General features: G+C 37.4%; 1 protein-coding gene across 3 annotated transcripts in view; it reads left to right on the top strand.

The window, feature by feature from the left end:
* Window positions 1–22,435, top strand: part of KATNA1 (katanin catalytic subunit A1) — a 40,583-nt gene that overhangs the window by 16,189 nt on the left and 1,959 nt on the right. For all 3 annotated transcript variants that reach the window (XM_012759704.2, XM_012759703.2, XM_076002874.1), the window contains 6 exons: window positions 2,275–2,455; window positions 13,890–14,011; window positions 15,108–15,213; window positions 16,087–16,245; window positions 21,597–21,723; window positions 22,292–22,426. In XM_012759704.2, the coding sequence (XP_012615158.1) occupies window positions 2,275–2,455; window positions 13,890–14,011; window positions 15,108–15,213; window positions 16,087–16,245; window positions 21,597–21,723; window positions 22,292–22,426 (830 nt within the window). The remainder of the gene's footprint in view (window positions 1–2,274; window positions 2,456–13,889; window positions 14,012–15,107; window positions 15,214–16,086; window positions 16,246–21,596; window positions 21,724–22,291; window positions 22,427–22,435) is intronic.

Consider the following 22,435-nt stretch of genomic DNA (forward strand, 5'->3'; position numbering starts at 1 on the left):
ATAATTTAAATCATCTTTAGATTACTTATAATACCTAATACAATGTAAATGCTATGTAAATAGTTGTTATGCTGTATTATTTAGGGAATAATGAAAAGAAGAAAACATCTACATGTGTTTAATATAGCCTCAACTATCCCTTTTAAAAAATATTTTTGATCTTGGTCGAATCCATAGATGTGGAATCCACAGATACATAGAGCCAACTGTGTCTTTTTTTTTTTTTTTTTTAATTTTATTTCGGCATATTATGGGGGTACAGATTTTAAGGTTTCAATAAATGCCCATTTCCCCCCCTCAAGCCAACTGTATCTTATTATATTTCAGTGTCTATTTTGTATTGTTTTTCTAGTAAAGAAAAAAATCAATGTATATTGTACAGGAATATTTCTGCTTGGCTGTCCAAGTTCTTAAATCTAAAACTGAACCCCCATCATTGCTTCACATACACATTGGTTTGGCCTTATCATCCTTCCACTTCCAAATTCTCATTCCCAACTTTCCATATGTAAGAGTGTTTTTTTTGTTTGTTTTAACAGACAGGGTCTTGCTCTGTTGCGCAGGCTAGAGTGCAGTGGCATCATCATACGCTACAGCCTTGAACTCCTGGGCTCAAGTGATCCTCCTAACTCAGCCTCCTGAGTTGGCTAGGACTATAGGTGTGCACTAACTTTTAAATTTTTTGTACAGATGGGGTTTCACTATGTTGCCCAGGTTGTTCTTGATCTCTTGACCTCAAGTAATCCTCCCACCTTGGCTTCCCAAAGCTTGGGGATTACAGACGTGAGCCACCACACCCAACTAGAGTGTTTTTTAATAGTGTGTCTCTCTGATTCTGTTACTGCCTTAAGCTAAGCCCTCATTTTATGTCTCAATAACATTTGTAACCTAAAAACATCTTCCTGATTTCTGTGTTTTCTTTATCAGTATATCTTGTTCAGTATTAGGCTAATCTTTCTAAAACATTTTCAGTGGATCCTTGTTGGCAGTTAGCCAAAAACCAAGCCTCTTGAACCAGTAGTCAAATCTGTTTACTGAACTATGCGTTCTGTTTGGTATCATCCCGTATTATTCAACTTTCTGTTAGGCTAGTGTCTTTATAATCCTCTACATAGATTAAGCTCATTTTTATTTCTTAGCATTTCTTCATTGATTTTCTTGCTCCAGTTGCACCCCCCTTCTTTAGTTCAGCTCCTGTGTTTCCAGTCCTAGTTTATTTTGTCTTCATGAGGCCATTTCCTTTGCCATAGCACTAGGTCTGTTTCACACGTTCTAGTATACTTGCTTAGTTTTACATATCTTCTTTTCTTCTTTCTGTTTAACTGTCCTGTGGTTTATCTGAGAATAGGACTCCTTTCCTTTTTGTTTCTTTCTCCTTTTAAATGACCCCAACCAAATCTAGGAGCACAGTAGGAGCCTAATACATATTTCAGATTTCTGAATTCTGCCACAGAAATAACGATGAAAGGAGGATGATGTGTGCAAACATAAAGCACCATACATGAGTTCTTGTAACTATCCATAGTTAGTGTTTATATCATTTTTTTAAAAATGGGAAAATGATTACATTTTATTAAAATACAATAATTATGATTGAGGTTGGTTGAACATCCCTAATCCAAAAATCCAAAATGCTCCAAAAGCTGAAACTTTGAGTGCCAACACGACACTCAAAGGTCACACTCAAAGGAAATGCTCATTGGAGCATTTCAGATTTTGGATTTTCAGATTAGGGATGCTAAACTGGTATGTATATGCAAATATTCCAAGATCAGAAAAAATCAAAAATCCAAAACACTTTATTGGTCTCCAACATTTCAGATAGGGGATACTCAACCTGTATATTCTGTTAATAAATAAAATGGTACCAAATTGCATATATTATACTAGTGAATAAATGTGAATTTGAACACCACTTATACTGTATTCTGGTTGTTTTGATAAAACTCTCCTTATAATTGCTCTTTTCAATTTCCAACAATCAGACTAATTTTTCATTCATCTTAGATATACAGTAAGTTTCCTTTCTAAGTAGAAGTGACCAATACTTCCCCTCCATTATTTCTGTAATATAACAATACTGCAGTCCTCTCATTAAATTACTACCAACAGCTATGCTAAATTTAAATTTTAGGTCTTTGACTTCAGCATCCTCAAGTTTGTTCAGCCTTGTCTTGTGTTTATAGACTCTAACTTGCACACTATGTGTGTTCATCCATATTTGGACCAACTTCAAGAGTTGATTATGATTTTAATGATGTTTTATTTGATTAGACCCTCTCCAGGACCTAGAAAGCGCCAATCTTCTCAGTACAGTGACTCTAAACCACATAGTAACCGCCCAAGTACAGCTGTCAGAGTTCACCGTTCATCTGCACCGAATCTTCACAATGACAAAGGGAAAGCTGTTCGTTGTCGTGAAAAGAAAGAACAGAATAAAGGAAGAGAGGAAAAGGTAAATGTTATTGATTTTCATAAATGAAAAGCTATTTATTAATCTTAAAAATGAAGACTGTACAACTTTCAATAAGTTTTAGTTATCAACTATCTAGAGCTATAATAAAACCCTAGTTGTGGCTGGATGTGGTGGCTCATGTCTGTAACCCTAGCACTCTGGGAAGCCAAGGCCAGCTGATTGCTTGAGGTCAGGAGTTTGAGACCAGCCTGAGCAACACTGACAACCTGTCTCTACCAAAAATAGAAAAAAAATTAGCCAGGCATGGTGGCACGCACCTGTAGTCCCAGCTACTTGGGAGGCTGAGGCAAGAGGATTGCTTAAGCCCAGGAGTTGGAGGTTGCAGTGAGCTGTGATGATGCCACTGCACTGTATCAAGGGTGACAGAGTAAAACTATCTGAAAAAAACCCCTAAGCTAGGATTTTTTCCCATTTAGCATTCAAATATTTTAGCTTTTTTGGTAACTTTATATTTGATGTAATTTCAAACTAGCATACAAGTTGCAGGAATGGTATAAGAAATGTCCATATAATCTTTACCTGGTTTTACTGATTATTAATATTTTGCCTGTTTTACTTTATCATTTTCTCTCTCTCTGAACTTTTTTTTCCCCTAAACCATTTAACACTAAGTTGTAAATACAAAGCCCCTATACTATTTAATACTTCAGAGTGTATTTCCTAAGTACTAGGACATTCTTTTTTTTTTTTTTTTTTTTTTTTTTTGAGACAGAGTCTCACTTTGTTGCCCAGGCTAGAGTGAGTGCCGTGGCATCAGCCTGGCTCACAGCAACCTCAATCTCCGGGGCTCAGCGATCCTACTGCCTCAGCCTCCCGAGTAGCTGGGACTACAGGCATGCGCCACCATGCCCGGCTAATTTTTTTGTATATATATTTTTAGTTGGTCAATTAATTTCTTTCTATTTTTGTTAGAGACGGGGTCTCGCTCAGGCTGGTTTCGAACTCCTGACCTTGAGCAATCCGCCCGCCTCGGCCTCCCAAAGTGCTAGGATTACAGGCGTGAGCCACCACGCCCGGCCTAGGACATTCTTTTACATAAAAAAGTTACAATTATGAAAAGCTATAAATTTTACATTGATACAGTACTGTTACCTAATCCACAGACCTTTATAAAATTTTGCCAATTATCCCAGTAATGTCATTTAAACCTTCCCCACCTTAGTGCCCCCGACCCTACTCATATCAGAACACAGTTTAAAATCACACATTGTGTTTAGTTGTCATGTTTCTTTGGTTTCTTTTAATGTGAACATTTCCTCAGCTTTTGCCTTTTTTGCCCTGGCATTTTTGAAGCGTATAGGCCAATTATTTTGTAGAATGTCCCTCAGTGTGGATTTGTCTGATGGTTCCTCATGACTAGATTAAGATTATGCATTTTTGGCAAGAATACCACCAGTGTGGTGTTTTATCCTCTGAGTATATCGTGTAAGAAGGCACAGGATGTCTGTTTGTTCTACTTCTGGTAATAAATTGGATCACTTGGTTAAGATGATGTCTGCCTGGTCTCTCCACTATAAATTACTGTTTCTCCCTTTGTAATAATTTGTGGGGTGATACTTTGAGACTAGGTAAATATCCTGTTTCTCATCAATATTTCATCTACTAGTTTTTTTTATTAAATATAAATTTTTATTTTTCTTTTTTTTTCTTTTCTTTGTGTCCTGTAGTTTACCTTTTGATCATCTACTAGTTTTGGCATCCAATGATTCTTGTCTGAATCAATTATTCCTACCCTGATTGCAAAATCATGATTTTCTAATGCCATTATTGCTTCTATATTAATTACAAAAGCTGAGTGTAGACATTGCTTTGTTTTTTTATTTTGCATTTATTATTTTTAATTGACACATCATCATACATATATATGGGGTATAGTGTGATAATTCAGAACACATACATAATGTATAATGGTAGTGATCAAATTAGGGTAATTATCATGTCCATCACCTCAAACATTTATCATTTCTTTGTGTTAGGAACATTCAAAATCTGTTTTTTAACTATATGAAAATATACAATAAATTGTTGTTAATTATAGTCACCCTATAGTGCTAAAGAACACTAGAATTGATTCCTTCTTTCTAGCTATACTTTTATATCCATTAACCAACCTCTGACTATACTCATCTCCACCCAACCCATCTCAGCCTCTATTAATATCATTCTACTCTACATCTATGAGACAAACTTTTTTAGCTTCTACATATGAGTGAGAACAATTGTTATTTATCTTTCTGTACCTGGCTTATTTCATTTAACATAACGTCCTCCACGTCCTTATCCATGTTGCCATGAATGACAGAATTTTGTTCTTTTTTACAGTTAAATAGTATTCTGTGTTTGTGTGTGTGCATGTGCGTGTGCGTATATACATCTCACATTTTCTTTATCCATTCTTCTGTTGACAGACACTTAGGCTGATCACATATCTTGGCTATTGTGAATAGTGCTGCAGTAAACATGGGAGTAAAGATATCTCTCCAACACACTGATTTCCTTTGTTTTAGATATGTCCAGTAGTGGGATTGCTGGATCAGATGGTAGATCTGTTTTTAGTTTTTTGAGGACCTTCCATACTGTTTTCTATAATGGCTATATTAATTTGCATTCCCACCAACAATTTGTAAGAGTTCTTCTTTCTCTAAATCCTTGCCAGCATCTGTTATTTTTTGTCTTTTTGATAATGGCATTCTAATTGGGGTGAGGTGACTATTTCATTGTGGTTTTTGTTTGCATTTCCTTGATGATTAATGATGTTGAGCATTTTTTCATATCCCTGTTGACCATTTGTATGTCTTCCTTTTAAGAGATGTCTGTCAATTTATTTGCCCATTTTTTAATTGGATGATTTGGGTTTTTGTTGTTGTTATTGTTTGAGTTCCTTGTATATTCTGGATATTAGTCTCTTGTTGGATGGCTAATTTGCAGATGTTTTCTCTAATTCTGCAGGTTGCATCTTCACAACTTTCAGTGGTTTCCTTTACTCTGTGCAGAAGCATTTTAGTTTGATATAATCCTATTTGTCTATTTTTGCTTTTATTGCCTATGTTTTTGAGGTCTTCTCCATAAAATTTTTGCCAAGAGCAATGTCCTAAAGCATCTCTATGTTTTCTTCTAGTAGTTTCATAGTTTGGGGTGTTACATATAAGATTTTAATTTATTTTGAGTTGATTTTTATATATGGTAACAGATAGGGGTCTAGTTTAATTTTTCGACATATGAATATCCAATTTTCCCAGCACTGTTTATTGAAGAGGCTGTTTACTTTTCCCCAGTGCATCTTCTTGGCACCTTTGTCAAAAATCAATTGGTTATACATATGTGAATTTATTTCTGAGTTCTCTATTCTGTTCCATTGGTCTGTCAGTTTTTATGTTAGTACCATGGTTTTTTGTAATATTTTGGCGTCAGGTAGTGTGATATCTCCAGCTTTGTTCTTTGCACTTAGGATTGCTTTAGCTATATGGGTTCTTTTGTGGTTCCATACGAATTTTAGGATTTTTTTTCTATTTCTATAAAGAATGTCATTGGTATTTGATTGGGATTGCATAGAATTTACAGATTGCTTTTGGTAGTGTGGTCATTTTCACAATAGTCATTCTTCTAATCCATGAACATAAGATGTCTTTCCATTTTTTTCTGTTTTCTTCAGTTTCTTTCAATAATATTTTATGATTTTTCTTGTAGAGATCTTTTACCTCTTTGGTTAAATTTATTCCTAGATATTTTATTTATTTGCATAACTATCATAAATGGAATTGCTTTCTTGATTTCTTTTTCTGCCAATTCATTGTTAGTGTATAGAAACACTACTGATTTTTGTACATTGATATTGTGTTCCGCAACTTTATTAAATTTGTTGATCAGTTCTAAGAATTTTTTGGTGGAGCTTTTAGAGTTTTCTATATATAAGATCATGTTGTCTGGTTGGGTGTGATGGCTTACAACTGTAATCCTAGCACTCTGGGAGGCCTATGCAGAAGGATCACTTGAGGTCAGGAGTTTGAGACCAGCCTGAGCAAGAGCAAGAGCCCATCTCTACTAAAAATAGAAAAATTATGGCGTCATGGAGTGCGCCTGTAGTCCCACCTACTCGGGAGGCTGAGGCAGGAGGATTGCTTGAGTCCAGAATTGTGAAGTTGCAGTGCTATAATGATGCCACTGCACTCTATCCTGGGCAACAGAGCAAGACCCTATCTCAAAAAAAAGAAAAGAAATAATACTGAAAGCTCCCATGTGCCCTTCACCTAGTTTCCCCAATGATAAAATCTTGCAAAACTGTAGTACAGTATCAAACTCAGGACATTGATTGATACAATTCCATCATCACAAGGATCTCTCATATTGACCGTTTATAGGCACACTTAACTACCTTTCTGCTCCCAAACCCTCCTTTAACCCCTTGCAACCACTAATCTGTTCTCCATTTTTATAATGTCATTTCAAGAATGTATACAAATTAAATCATATGCTCTATAACTTTTTTTTTTTTTTTTTTTTTGAGACAGAGTCTCACTTTGTTGTCCAGGCTAGAGTGAGTGCCGTGGCGTCAGCCTAGCTCACAGCAACCTCACACTCCTGGGCTCGAGCGATCCTTCTGCCTCAGCCTCCCAAGTAGTTGGGACTACAGGCATGCGCCACCATGCCCGGCTAATTTTTTATATACATATCAGTTGGCCAATTAATTTCTTTCTATTTATAGTAGAGACGGGGTCTCGCTCTTGCTCAGGCTGGTTTTGAACTCCTGACCTTGAGCAATCTGCCCACCTCGGCCTCCCAGAGAGCTAGGATTACAGGTGTGAGCCACCGCGCCCGGCCTATATGCTCTATAACTTTTTAGGATTAGCTTTTTTCACTTACCGCAATTTTCTGGAAATTCATCCTGATTGTTATGTATATCACTAGTTCATTCCTTTTTGTTGCCAAGTAATATTACTTAACATGGATGTACCAGTTTGCTTATTGACCCATAGAAAGACATCTGAGTTGGTTCCAGTTTTGGCTATTATAAATGAGGCTGCCATAGAAACATTCATGTACAGGCATTTGGGATAAATGCCCAGGAATACAATTCAGTTGCTGAATTGTATGGTAGTTGTGTGTTTTGTTTTTTGTTTTTGTTTTTGTGAGACAATGTCTCACTCTATTGGCTACAGTGCTATGCTAGTTGGCTAGGCTAGAGTGCGGTGGTGTCATCATAGCTCACTGCAACCTCAAACTAACTCCCAGGCTCAAGTGCTTGTCTCGCCTCTGCCTCCCAAGTAGCTGAGACTACATGATGATGCTATCACGCTCTGCTCATTTTTCTATTTTTTGTAGAGACAGAATCTTGCTGTATTGCTCAGGCTGGTCTCAAACTTCTGGCCACAAACTATCCTCTTGCCTCAGGCTCCCAAAGTTCTGGTATTACAGGCATGAGCCACCATGCCCAGCCTAGAATAAGTTTCTTGATGACAACATATAGTTAGGTCATGTTTTTAATCTGTTCTGCCAATCTCTTTTTTTTTTTTTTATTTCGGCATATTATGGGGGTACAGATTTTAAGGTTTCAATAAATGCCCATTTCCCCCCTCCCCCCAAAAGTCTTAGTCTCCATCATGACCATCCCCCAGATGGTGCACATCTCACTCATTATGTATGTAAATACCCGCCCCCCTCCCTGCCAATCTCTTTTTATTGGTGTATTTAGATCACTTACATTAATATAATTATTATATTAGGGCTTAAATGTGCCATTTTATTTTTTATTTTATGATCTTTTTTTGTTTTTATGTATTCTTTTTCTGACCACCTCATGGGTTACTTGAACATTATTTAGAAGTCCATTTTGATTTCTCTATAATGTTTTTGAGACTATCTCTTTGTAGAGCTTCCTTAGTGGTTGCTCTAGGTATTATATATATGTGTAGAACTGGTAGTATCATTTTATGAATTTAAGTGAAGTATAGAAATCTTAGTTTTATATCGTTTTAACGTCCCAATTTATAGTTATCTTAAATATTTCCTCTCCATTCATTTAGAACTACATCAGACAGTGTTATAATTTTTGCTTCAACTGTCAAACATAATTTTGAAAACTCAAGAGGAGAAATAAAGCCTGCTGTACTTAGCCACATCTTTGCTTACTGTGTTCTTTTCTCCTTTCTGATTGTTTCAGGGTTCCTTCTTACATTGTTTCTTTTCTGTTTAGAGAACTTCCTTTAGTCATTCTTTTTAGGGTTGCTCTCCTAGCAACAAAATACTTTTAGTTTTCCTTCATCTAAGAATGTTTTGATTTTTTCTTTGCTGGAGTATTTTTGCAGGGTATAGGATTCTGTGTTGACTTTTTTTTTTATTTCAACACTTGAAAAATATTGTGCTACTTCCTCTGGTCTCCTTGGTTTCTAAAAGGAAATCTGCTTTTATCAGAATTGTTTTTTTCTATAGTAAAGGTATTGATTGTCTTTGATCACTTTCAATTTTTTCTTTGTCTTTAATTTTCAGAAGTTTAATGATAATGTATGTTGGCATGGATTCTGTGGGTCTTCTATTTTGTTTGAGTCTTTATATTTTTTTGTTTCAAGTATGTTCATAATTGCTTATAAAGCATTCAGTAGGCTTTGAAATCTGTCAGAAAACTCTTACCTCTCTGTCCTCTTGCTCTTGGCATCTATTGATTGTCTTTTTTCATTTAGTTTGAGATCTTCATGGTACTTGGTATGAGTGGTTTTCATTTGAAACCTATGCATTTTTGTATTAGGTTATGAGATTCCAGATCTTAGTTGAACTGCTAATCTGACATTTTCTAACACTGCTTGGGCAGGAAAAGTAGGAGTGCCACCATTACCTGGTGGAGGTAGCAGCTGAAGTTCCCCAGCTGGCCTCTGTTGACCCTTGATTAGGGGCAGGGGTCTTCTCATTACTGCTGAGCTTTGGTGAAAGTTCTCTACATGCTCTGCAGTGACACTGTGGTGGGGGTAGCCTCATCTTGACTCTCTGCTGGTCCTCCTTTGACACCTCCCCAGTCCCTCAGTACTGCTGAATGGAAGTAGAAGTCTAGGTTCCCTCTGTGGTCTCCACTGACTGGGGCTCGGGGGATGGGGGTGGGAGCAGGAGAGCGGGACAGGGGTTCTTGTTACTGCTCAGTGGAATTAAAGTTCTTATTTAGCCTCTGATACCACCCTGGTGGGGGTTTAAGGTACCTCATTGCAGGCTCAAGAAGGTGAAAAGTCTAGGCCGCCCACTTGGCCTTTGCTGCCCTGGGTAGGGTTGGGGCCACAGCTCTTTAGTGGTACTTGACTTGAGTAGAGTATTATTGTCTAAATGTTCTGTCTTGAGGCACATCTTCTCACAACCTCTTGAAAACATGTGCTCTAGGCCATCAGTCACACACATTCAGCTCAGAATAAACCTCTTTATTTATTTATTTATTTTTGACTCAGAGCCTCACTCTGTTGCCCAGACTAGAGTGCCATGGCATCAGCCTAGCTCACAGCAACCTCAAATTCCTGGGCTCAGGCGATCCTTCTGCCTCATCATCCCAAGTAGCTGAGACTACAGGCATGCGCCACCGTGCCCTGCTAATTTTTTGTATATATATATTTTAGTTGGTCAATTAATTTCTTGCTATTTTTAGTAGAGACGGGGTCTCACTCTTGCTCAGGCTGGTTTAAAACTCCTGACCTTGAGTGATCTGCCCGCCTCGGCCTCCCAGAGTGCTAGGATTAGAGGTGTAAGCCACCACTCCCGGCCCAGAATAAACCTCTTTAAATTATTTTTTAAAAAAGATTCTGTCTTGTTAGGCTGCTCCTTTCTTGGTCCTTTGGCTAGAGAAAGCAGGCATCTGTTGGGGATTTATTTATCCGTATCTGTGTTTCCAGGTTGCTGGCTTCTGCAGTCCCAAGTCTGGACATATGGGAAAAAAAGAAACCTCAGGGAATTCACACCTTATCTGAGTTCCTTAGCCAGTCTACTGCCTTCTCTGTATCTTTCAAAGTCTTGTAGTTGTTTTTCATATAATGCCCAAGGGTTTTAGTTCTACTTAGTGGAAAGAAGTATGTCTGCTCCATCTTCCTGGAAGTGAAAGCCTGGCTGTCATTTCTAAGTAACTGTTTTAAGTAAGGAATGGATTTGTATTTATAATTTTGCCAGCTTTAAAAAATAACTTTTTTAGACCAGTCACAGTGATTTATGTCTCTAATCTTAGCACTTTGGAAGACCAAGGCAGGTGGATTGCTTGAGGCCAGGAGTTTAAGACCAACCTGAGCAACATAGGAAGAGCTTGTCTCTACAAAAAAGCAGAAAAATTAGCTGGGCATGGTGGCATGCTCCTACAGTCCCAGCTACTCGGGAGGCTGAGAAAGGAGGATTACTTGAGCCCAGGAGTTTGGGGTTGCAGTGAAATATAATGATGCTACTGCACTCTAGCTGGGGTGACAGAGAGAGATTCTATCTCAAAACAAAACCAAAAACTGAACAAAAAAACACCTGGTTTTAAACCTAGGGACTTATCTTCTGTTTAATTGATCCATCTGTACAATTGTGTTTTGAGCGTCAGAAAAGGAATGTAGGTTCTTTTTAACCCCTTTACTATTGTTTCCTCTTCCTACTAGTTAATATTTTCACTTAGAGCAAATTATTGAATAGATGTGTATATAAAAGAAATTGTACTAGTTTAGGCCAGGCGTAGTGGCTCACGCCTGTAATCCTAGCACTCTGGGATGCTGAGGCAGGTGGATCATTTGAGCTCAGGAGTTCGAGACCAGCCTGAGCAAGAATGAGACCTCATCTCTACCAAAAATAAAAGAAGTTTATTGGATGGCTAAAAGTATTAAAAAATTATTTAAAAAAATTAGCCGGGCATAATGGTGCATGCCTATAGTCCCAGCTACTCGGGAGGAGGATCGCTTGAGCCCAGGAGTTTGAGGTTGCTGTGAGCTAGGCTGACACTATGACACTGTAGCCCAGGCAACAGAGTGAGACTCTGTCTCAAAAAAAAAAAAAGAAAAGAAAAGAAATTGTACTAGTTCAACTAATTAAATAAACCCCATTAAATATATCAATATTTGAAATTTCATAGTTCCCTTTGGCTATTTCATAACTCCATTATAGCACTGTTTCTCCTTTTGTCCTAGCTTAAATTTGTTTTGCTTTGTCTGCAAACATTCCCTCAGCACTGTGTTCTGTGGGAGAAAAGAAAGATAACTATTAATAGAAAGTACCTTTTATTTGTGTCTTCCTGAGCTTACATTATATGTTCCTGATAGTCAGGGACAGTGTCTTCTTTCTTCCCTATAACTGCTAGCACAGAATAGATACTTGTTAAATATCTGTAAATGAGTAACAATTTTATAAATACTTGGAAGAAAAGATTACCTTCTCCTCTTGTAAGTGTTACATAGTACCTTCCTGGAATCTTTTGTTAGTATTGGAGGCTGAATATGCAAATCATGAGACAGATGCTAAGACTTTGAATATTACAAATATTGGTAAGTCTAGACATTAATAATGGCATTAGAACCAATTGACAAAGGAATCATGTGCAACAAAAATGTTATGGGGATTGGGTGACAATTCTAGTACATGACAGTAAATGATTGTCCTAATGCAGAGCTTTATAAATTTTCTTCGCTCATAAAATCCACAGAAATCTCAGTAATTTTTATATAGCACCTCTAGGCCAAAAAGAATATCCATCCATTTATGAAGAAGTTAGGTTCAAACAACTTGTTTATGTCCTGACAGCTTAACACCTGTTGGGCACTGCAGTTTCTCAAACTTTGCAGTCAGAGTGAACATTCCATCTCATTCCTCTTCCACATTGATTTTCTCACTATATCTTTTATCACAACTTCCAAAAACCCGGCTTCACAAAAATATGACATTATTTAAAAGGAATATAGCAATAGGAATTGTAAACTACCTTGAGCTGGTAGTTCACACAGTGTTCAACAGATTATCACTGTGTTTCCCTCAAAAATTTAAATTCTCCTATAGTGCCTTGGGAGGTTTGCCATCATGCCCTGGTTACCTCGGTATACAGTTTGGGAACCAGGGCTCTAATGACTGTGGTCACAGAGAATGAGAGGAATCTCACCTAAGAACTGAGATGTCTCTTTTGGAAGGTGGCGAGAATATGAAAAGGGATGTTGTTAGGAGCATTGTTGAGGACTAAGTCGGTAGTTAAAGATTGAGCCATATAGTCTTAACTAAATAAGCCATCTGTCTTTAATCTTATCTCCTCTAAAGCATTAAGATAAATGTCATACATATCTGACATTGAACTAGTGGCTAGCATCAAAAAAATTAATACCAAGATTAACTGTCCACAGTTAATTAACTGTCCTCCTGAGTAGCTGGGACTACAGGCATGCGCCACCATGCCCGGCTATTTTTTCTATATATTTTTAGTTTATCAATTAATTTCTTTCTATTTTTAGTAGAGATGGGGTCTTACTCTTGCTCAGGCTGGTTTTGAACTCCTGACTTAGAGCGATCCACCTGCCTCGGCCTCCCAGAGTGCTAGGATTACAGGTGTGAGCCACTGTGCCCAGCCCATACTCTTTTCTGTAAAAATAAAAACTGAGTGTGAAATGGATATTGATATAGAAGAGTGACTTAGAGACTTTGCTTTTATCCTTGTTACTTGTACTAGTGTATTAGCTTTTTAAACAATATCACTTGAGGCCAGGCAAGGTGGCTCACGCCTGTAATCCTAGCACTCTGAGAGGCCGAGGAGGGCGGATTGCTTGAGGTCAGGAGTTCGAAATCAGCCTGAGCGAGACCCCATCTTTACTATAAATAGAAAGAAATTAATTGGCCAAACTAATACATATAGAAAAAATTAGCCGGGCATGGTGGTGCATGCCTGTAGTCCCAGCTACTCGGGAGGCTGAGGCAGGAGGATTGCTTGAGCCCAGGAGTTTGAGGTTGCTGTGAGCTAGGCTGACACCACGGCACTCACTCTAGCCTGGGCAACAAAGTGAGACTCTGTCTCAAAAAAAAAAAAAAAAAAAAAGAAAAGAAAAACCAATATCGCTTGAGTCCAATCTTTGTTTTATTTTGTTTTTGAGACAGAATCTCACTGTGTCACCCTGCGTAGAGGGCAGCGGTATCATGGTAGCTCACTCACTACAACGTCAAACTCCTGGGCCCAAGCAATCCTCTTGCCTCAGCCTTCTGAGTAACTAGGACTACAGGTGCATACCATGATGCCCTGTTAGTTTTTCTACTTTTAGTAGAGATAGGGGTCTTGTTCTTGCTCAGGCTGGTCTCAAACTCCTGAGCTCAATCACTCCTGCTGCCTCAGCCTCTGAGTACTAGGATTACAAGTGTGAGCCACCCCACCCAGCCCAATTTTTGTTTCTTACTCACAGAAACAAAATACAATTTTTGAATCAATCAAAAAGCTCTTATTTTTTTTCTCCCAATGTAGAATAAATCACCTGCTGCAGTTACAGAACCAGAGACAAATAAATTTGATAGTACCGGCTACGATAAGGACCTAGTAGAAGCTTTGGAAAGAGATATAATTTCCCAGAATCCCAATGTTCGATGGTAAGTCATATCACAACAAAATAATTGGTGCTAATGATACTTTTTGGAAGAGAAAATGGAACAAATGTGTGAAGATCAGTCCTTGGGGACAAACCAGAGTATATACAACATGAGCATGACACATCATGAAAAACTTTTTCTTTGTTCAGGCTGTACCTTTTTTTGTCTGAGATTATTTTAATTAATAAAAATTTATGTACAAAATGGGAATAAGATCACAGAAATGTCATCTTTTGGGGGCATCCTCTTATGGTGAAAAGGCAATTAATTTTATGTATATGTGTTGCTTATTTATGACATCATATAATGGTTCCTTTTTCTATTAGAGCAGTGGACCTCAACTTTATTAATATTATTATACATCTAGTCAAAGATCTGTAACCTATCACAATGAATTGTGAAAGCCCACTTTCCCACAAAGTTAGGAATATTCTGTTATATATTTTTGGTTAAAACCTTAATGATTATTAGGTGTAGTTTTGAGTGATATTACAAATTTGGGGGGACATTTGATATTTATACAATGAAAATACATTTTCTTAACAAAAATTGCCATGTGGAGCAATAGTAATAATAGGTATTTCAGTGATTGTGGATGACTCCATAGCAATCTCTATTTTACTCTTTAACCTTGGTGTCTACCTCTTAATAGAGGTGGAGGTAAAGTAGCAGTATTGCAACCTTTTTGTGCTTTGTGCCCTTTTTTAATTTTAATGCCTTTTTTCCCCCAATGGGCTCTTTGTTTCCAAATCATGAATATTACGGAGGTAGCCTCATAAGAGCAGAAATTTTAAATGAGATGGCATGATAACACGAGTGGACTTATAGTCCTATGTTCTCATGAGCCAATCTGAAAACCATTACTGCCAAAAATTGAAAACAAGATTGTGTTCTTTATATACCTGGTTGACATGGTGGGGCCTCATCACAGTGTGTTAGCTCACTAGTGCCTAGAGAAGGCTTAGCATTCTGTCAGCAGGGTAAAATCATATGCTTCCAGTTGTTTTCAAGAGTGACTACAGTGGTTTTCAAGAGTGACTGTATAGAGTTAAATATATAATCTAAGGGGCTGTTGATAAAAAACCTTCTCTTTCAGGGATGATATCGCTGATTTAGTAGAAGCTAAAAAGTTGCTTAAGGAAGCTGTGGTGTTACCAATGTGGATGCCTGAATTCTTTAAGGGCATTAGGAGACCATGGAAAGTAAGTTTATTACCAGGATGGCATTGTCAAAGTAAATGGCAGTGCATTTCTATAGAGAGCCAATATTTGTCTATGTTAGGAAAAGTGGAGAGAGAAAGTGGAGTAAGGAAATTTTTAAATTAAAAAATCTATGTTGTGCTATTCAGAATTTTGTTTAGCTTAAAGCTATTATAAAGTTTCCAAATAAAAAATAGGTATCATGTGATTTTTTGAAAGTTGAATTCACAACAGTTAGAATTTAGAATTAGCTTGTATTTGTAAATATGACCTAGCCAGCTAATGCAAAAATACTACATTTTATGTGTCATGCTGTATAACTTGTAACCTATATTTTGGGGATTGTTCTTAAGGAGTAATTGAGAAATATCTGCATCTGGTTAGTTACTTTGTAAAGTCATGGGCTGATCTAAAAAGAGACTGTCAATAAAACTTCTTGGATTTGGCAAATGTGTTAATGGGTAACTGCATTGATTACTAGTTTTAAAATTCCTTTAAATGTTAAGTGATTAGCAAGATACAGAATTATAGACATACTTTGAGTAAACTATATAAAAACAAAACAAAAAACCTAATTGGTCTAAGTAAAAGGACTAGCAGGAAATACATCCAGATAGTAATGGTACTTCTGTTAGGGTATTGATATTATAAATGACTTTTTCTATCTTTGAGTTCCCAATTTTTTATAATGTGGTTATCTTTCTTTTGTAATAGACAGAGTAAATTTGTGACAAAGTATCCTTTTGTTTATTTTTGTCTTTTATTTGTCTTAATATTATATATAAATTGGTTAAAATTTGATACTTAGTAATGAAATTCTTGTGAATTAGAACAAGGCAGATAAATCCTTTGCTTACACTGTTATACTCTCAACAGGGAGTGTTGATGGTTGGCCCACCTGGCACGGGAAAGACGCTCCTTGCTAAAGCAGTGGCTACAGAATGCAAGACAACATTCTTCAATGTCTCTTCATCAACTCTGACCTCAAAATACAGAGGAGAGTCTGAGAAGCTTGTTCGTCTTCTGTTTGAAATGGTGAATGTTTGAGACAGCTCTAATGATTCTTTACCTCTCTAAAGGGAGACAGTGAGTTATAACTATCTCTAGTATATGGAATAGCTAGGCAGGATGACATTCTGCCCAGAGTATGATTCCTGTGTCCTGGAAGCTAGAATGCTTTACAAACATGAATAACTTGAGTTTCTGTTTGTCTGCTTTCTTCCAGAAGTAGATCCATATCTGCTAGTTGATGAGTGTGCTAACATTATGAGACCTGCATTACTAATGTGCTGTAGGGATCTGAAGTTATTATTATTTTTAAATCAATAGGCTTACTCATATGGTAAATGTAGTATTTTATCAACAATGCCAAAAGGTGAGACTCTTAGTAGTTCTGAAACTTAGATTACCTCCAATCTATTAACTACACCAAATACCTTTAGTTTAATGGTCTGATCTTTTTCTTTTTCTGAGACAGAGTCTCTTTCTGTTGCCCAGGCTATAGTGCTGTGGCATCAGCCTAGCTCACAGCAACCTCAAACTCCTGGGCTCAAGCGATCCTTCTGCCTCAGCCTCCCAAGTAGCTAGGACTACAGGCATGCACCACCATGTCCAGCTAATTTTTTCTATATATATTGGTTGGCCAATTAATTTCTTTCTATTTTTAGTAGAGATAGGGTCTCGCTCTTGCGCAGGCATGTTTTGCACTCCTAACCTTGAGCAATCCTCCTGTCTCGGCCTCCCAGAGTGCTAGGATTACAGGCGTGAGCCACTGCACCAGGCCTGATGGTCTGATCTTTGGATTAAATTTTTTGCTTCTTACTTTGAGTTTCCTTTTCTTTCTTCCACCTGTACAAGTCTTAATACCAGTAGAAGAAATGCAATTCAGCAAGTTCTGATAGAGTGTTTAATTGAATTCAACAGACTGTCAAACTTCAGACTTTGTTAAGCTTCACTGATTACATCAGTCTTGCCTCTAAGAAGCAGTGTAGGACAGAGTATTATGCCATTAGAACATATTAAAACATATCTAATGTATTAGGACAGAGCTATGACATTATGTAGATAGTGACAAAGACATGAATTCTTGATCATAATGGACAAAAGCCATCATATCAGATCTTCCATATCAGATCAAAATAAAATAAGAAATCTAAAACTTTCACAATTACGGGTATCCATGTTTTAAAAAGGCTTTTTTCTGTTTCAGTTCCCATGTTCTTTCTCCTTCAACTATGAAAATTCATTTGCCATAGGCAAAGTTTAAAAGGTTCTTAATGGCTTATTCATAGTCCATAGCACAATAGGAATCTATTAGAGAACCTCTTAGATCATTTTACTGCTTTTTTTTTTTTTTTTTTGAGATAGGGTCTACCTCTACCTCTATCACCCCAGCTAGAATGCAGTGACATCATCATACTCACAGCAACCTCTAACTCATGGACTCAAGCAATTCTCCTGCCTCAGCCTCCCAAGTAGCTGGGGCTACAGGCGCCTGTCACCAGGCTTGGCCAATTTTTCTGTGTTTTTTGTACAGATGGGGTCTTCCTCTTGCTCAGACTAGCCTCGAACTCCTGGCCCCAAGCAGTCCTCCTGCCTTGGCCTCCCAAAGCACTAGGATAACAGACAGGAGCCACTATGCCTGGCCAGATCATTTTGAAAAAGTGGTTTGCTCACTGCTTGAGAAGAAATAAAAGTAAATTGCCAGTATTCCAGAATAAATAGGCCTTTACTTTTTTGAGACATGATCTCACTCTGTTGCCTAGGCTGAAGTATATTAATGTGATCCTAGCTCACTGCTACCTCAAACTCCTGGGCCCAAATCATCCTCCTGCCTCAGCCTCCTGAATAGCTGGGACTACAAGTGTATGGCATCATGCCTGGTTAATTTGTGTTTTTGTTTGTTTGGGTTTTTTTTTTATAGAGACAAGGTCTCACTTTGTTGCCCAGGGTAGTCTTAAACTCCTGGATCAAGTGATCTCCTGCGGCCTCAGCCACTCAAAGTGCTGGGATTACAGGCTTGAGCTACCAGGCCATAATTAGGCCTTTTTTTTTTTTTTTTTTGTAAAGTAAGCTAAATAGAGTAAATGGTTAAATGTGGAGTCTTCAGATTCGGGTGGCCTGGGTTCAAATCCACTTCAGTCACTTTCTTGGCTGCTTAACTGTGGGCAAATTTGTCTCCTTTTCTGATTTTCAGTTGCTTTATCTATAAAAGAGAAAACAATATAGGACGTACCTCTGTAACGTTAGGAGAGTGAGAGGAGCTAATACATGTAAATGTTTAATATAAAGCCTAACTCATAAGGGCTCAATAAACCTTAGCTGTTATTGTTTAAGAATTATTTGGTGTATTTCCTAATGTAAAATTTTTTCTTTTGTTTTTTGAGACAGTGTCTCATTCTGTTACCCTGGATAGAGTGCAGTGGCATCAGCCTAGTTCACAGCAACCTTAAACTCCTAGGCTTTAAGTGATCCAGCTTCCCAAGTAGTTGGGACTACAGGCATGCTCCACCACACCTGGCTAATTTTTTCTATTTTTAGTAGAGATGGGGTCTTATTCTTGCTCAGGCTGGTTTCGAACTTCTGTGCTCAAGCAGTCTTTCTGCCTCAGTCTCAGAGTGCTAGGATTACAGGCATAAGTCACTGTGCCTGGCCTAAGAAGTTTATTGTTAATCACTTTTTAAATCAAATATTCAATATTGAATCACTCCATAAGAAAGTTCAATGACCAAGATTTCTAGAAAATAGAATTTGGATGAACAAATAGCATTTTAAAGATTTTTCTAAAAATAAAAGTCCACAATGGCAAATGAACATTATAGACTTAAACATGCAATTGTACTGGGTCTATCAATTCTTTGAATCATTATAATACAGTATTCTCTAAGAGGCTAGAAACACTGTGCCTTCCCAAGTATGGATTTAGTTTTAGTCTGTTCACTTGGAAAATCCAAATATTTAAAGCCTACTTTCTTTTCTGGTTGAAAATTTGAATTCTAAGCCATCTGTTCCCTCCATAGGGAGAGTTTCATTTTTCATAAAGAGTCATTACTTAAGTTTTAAGTACTATGTATAAAAATTTTTATACTTGTTTTTGAAGAAATGGAAGGGAAAGAATGAACTTATCATCATTAAAGCATCCAAGGAAATTTTAGCTAGGAATCATCTACCAGCAATCCCTACACATCAACAAAAATTAAAATTTTAATCTGTTGCTGTACCAAGCAAAAACAACTAGACTGATTCTTCTCAAATACTCAGGGTGTATAGAATGGTCAGACTTCTATATGACACATACAAAATTGGCTTTTGTTGGCCCAGGAAGGTACTGTATAGAGAGGTCTGTAGTAGATACCAATTGGTTCTGCCTGCACAGCACTAAGACGGGCTTTTTTTTTTCATTTGCAAATCATTCTTCTTTCATTCTTACTCCACTACTTCAAAAGAGGCCAACTCTACTTGGAGCTCCAGGGATATTATTCAGGCCTGGCCAATAAGATCACTCCAATTCTTTGACTAAAATGATGGGTTTAGGCATGAGCACATGACTCAAAACTGGCCAAATGGTAATCTTTTGACTTTCACTGGAACAACAGCAAAATGAGGGCTAATTTCTCTTGGATTACCATAAGGATAATAGTAAAAATAAGGCTTAAAAACTAGGCATGGTGTTGTTTACCTGTAGTTCCAGCTACTCGGGAGGCTGAGGTCAGAGGATCTCTTGAGGGTAGGCATTTGAGGCTGTAGTACACTATGATCATACCTGTGAATAGCCTCTGAACCCCAGCCTGGGCAACTTAGTGAGACCTTGTCTTTAAAACAAATAAACAAAACAAATCTGCTGCACAGGCCTAGGGTCAAAGCCAACCCAGAGATAAAGAGAGCCAAAAGTTGGAGACAATGATTCTTGAGGACATCTGCATTGCTGGATCCTGCTAGGCCTACAAACCTAACAAGTAACTTCTAAAATTCCCAGTTAATTCTAAAGTAAAAAAATAAACTCTGGAAGGCCAAGGTGGAAGGATCACTTGAGCTCAGAAGTTCGAGACCAGCCTGAGCAAGAACGAGACCCCCATCTCTACTAAAAATGGAAAAAAAATAGCTAAGAAACTAAAAGTAGAAAAAATTAGCTGGCCATGGTGGCACGTGCCTCTAGTTCCAGCTACTTGGGAGGCTGAGACGGGAGGATTGCTTGAGCCCAGGAGTTTGAGGTTGCTGTGAGCTGGGCTGATACCATTGGCACTCTAGCCCAAGCAACAGAGTGAGACTCTGTCTCAAAAAATAAAAATTAATTAATTAATTAATAACTTCTTTAGTAACTGTAATAAATTGTTTCCTAAATCTCAAGAGAAGGGTGATACTGTTCAGTCTTAGCTACTTACTAGATTAATACTTGACTAAGACCTATTATTTAATGGATCAAATTAATCTTCCCTGTTACTAAAGAAATACACTTGAGGTGGAAAAATAAACTTGGAGGATATTACTCGGCCATAAAAAGGAATGAAGTACAGCCTAACTGAGGCTTGAAAAGATGCTAAATGAAAGAAGCCAGACACAAAAGGCCACATACTATATGGTTCCATTTATATGAATTGTTGAGAATAGGCAAATCCATAAAGACATAAAGTAGATTGGTGTTTACCAGGAGCTAGAGGGCAGGGCAGCATTGATTATCTTTTGGGGTGATGAAAATGTTCTGCAGTTAGATAATGGTGATGGTTGCATAACATTGTAAATATACTAACACTGGTTTGTATACTTTAAAATGGTGAATTTTATGTTATGTGAATTTTGTCTCAGTTTTAAAAAACTTGGGATGTGTTAATTGACTCTTCTAATTGACTACTTAAGAATATTAAAATGTACCTGTAATTAGTCAAATGAAAAATGTGGCAATTTAATTAGAATTTCTTTAGAGGGAATCTATGTGATTCTATTTAAGGTAATTGTTCTTTGTAACCAAATTTTTTCTAGAACTTCAGAACATTTACCAATATCTGTAAATGTTTTCCTACCATAGTTATTTATATCATTGTAGTATACAGGATAATCCTGTATTTATATCACTCAGATAAATGTATATAGCTAGTAATATTATTGAATGGAACAAAAGACTTGTGATGTAAGTCTGTATTAGAAACTATATTTTAGCTGTTCTAATTCTATCCTCTTCCCCTGCAAATATTAGGTTAAAAGGGAGAGATGAGCAGTGTGTGTCAGCCTCCTCAGCCGTTTTTCTTATTTCTTTTTTTTTTTTTTTGAGACAGAGTCTCACTTTGTTACCTGGGTTAGAGTGCCATGGCTCAGCTGTTTTCTAATTGCTAACTCATAGATTATTTTTAAATTAAATAAAAACTCCCATGTTGCATGATTTCTTCCTTTAGGCTCGGTTTTATTCTCCAGCCACCATATTTATTGATGAGATAGATTCCATTTGTAGTCGCAGAGGGACTTCTGAAGAGCATGAAGCAAGCAGAAGGGTGAAAGCAGAGCTGCTGGTTCAAATGGATGGTGCGTAAACTGACTTGGGGCGGGAGGGTGCTAGGTATATCCAGCTCCAGTGGGGTAAGCTCCGCCCATAGTGCTAACCCAGGGCTTTTAATAGGTGTTGGTAACTCCAGGTGGACTAGAGGGGCTGGCAAGTAGTTCCTGAGATTGATAGCAATAAATTCAGTACACTGACATTGGTGGCATGTCAGAAATAACACCCACAGGACACCCCTTGACATATACACTGACCTCTTATTTTTAGCCATGAAATTGAAATAGAAATAAATACACATAAATTGGACTTAGAGGTTATGTATGCTTTTGAAAAAAATTTTAAATTGGTATGTAGTTGAGCTGAGCTGGTGTTTTGATTAAATCTGAGTCATATTTTGCATACTACAAAACTCATTTTCCTTGGATTACAAATTCACATATGTACCAGTTAGCTGCCTAAGTCTTGAGGCAGCTCAAAGACTATACTGTCTTGTATTCTTGTGCTAAATATTTGATGATGTTTAAATGACTGAGCTTTATTTGGTACAATCCAACTTAATATTTTTCCTTTTGCCTCCTTACCCCCTGATTTTAGGTGTTGGAGGTGCTTCTGAAAATGATGACCCTTCCAAAATGGTTATGGTTCTGGCAGCTACTAATTTTCCCTGGGATATAGATGAGGCTTTAAGACGACGTCTTGAGAAACGAATCTATATTCCTTTACCATCAGGTATCTTCA

Source organism: Microcebus murinus, chromosome 5 (assembly GCF_040939455.1).
Source record: "Microcebus murinus isolate Inina chromosome 5, M.murinus_Inina_mat1.0, whole genome shotgun sequence".
Classification (NCBI taxonomy): Eukaryota; Metazoa; Chordata; class Mammalia; order Primates; family Cheirogaleidae; genus Microcebus; species Microcebus murinus.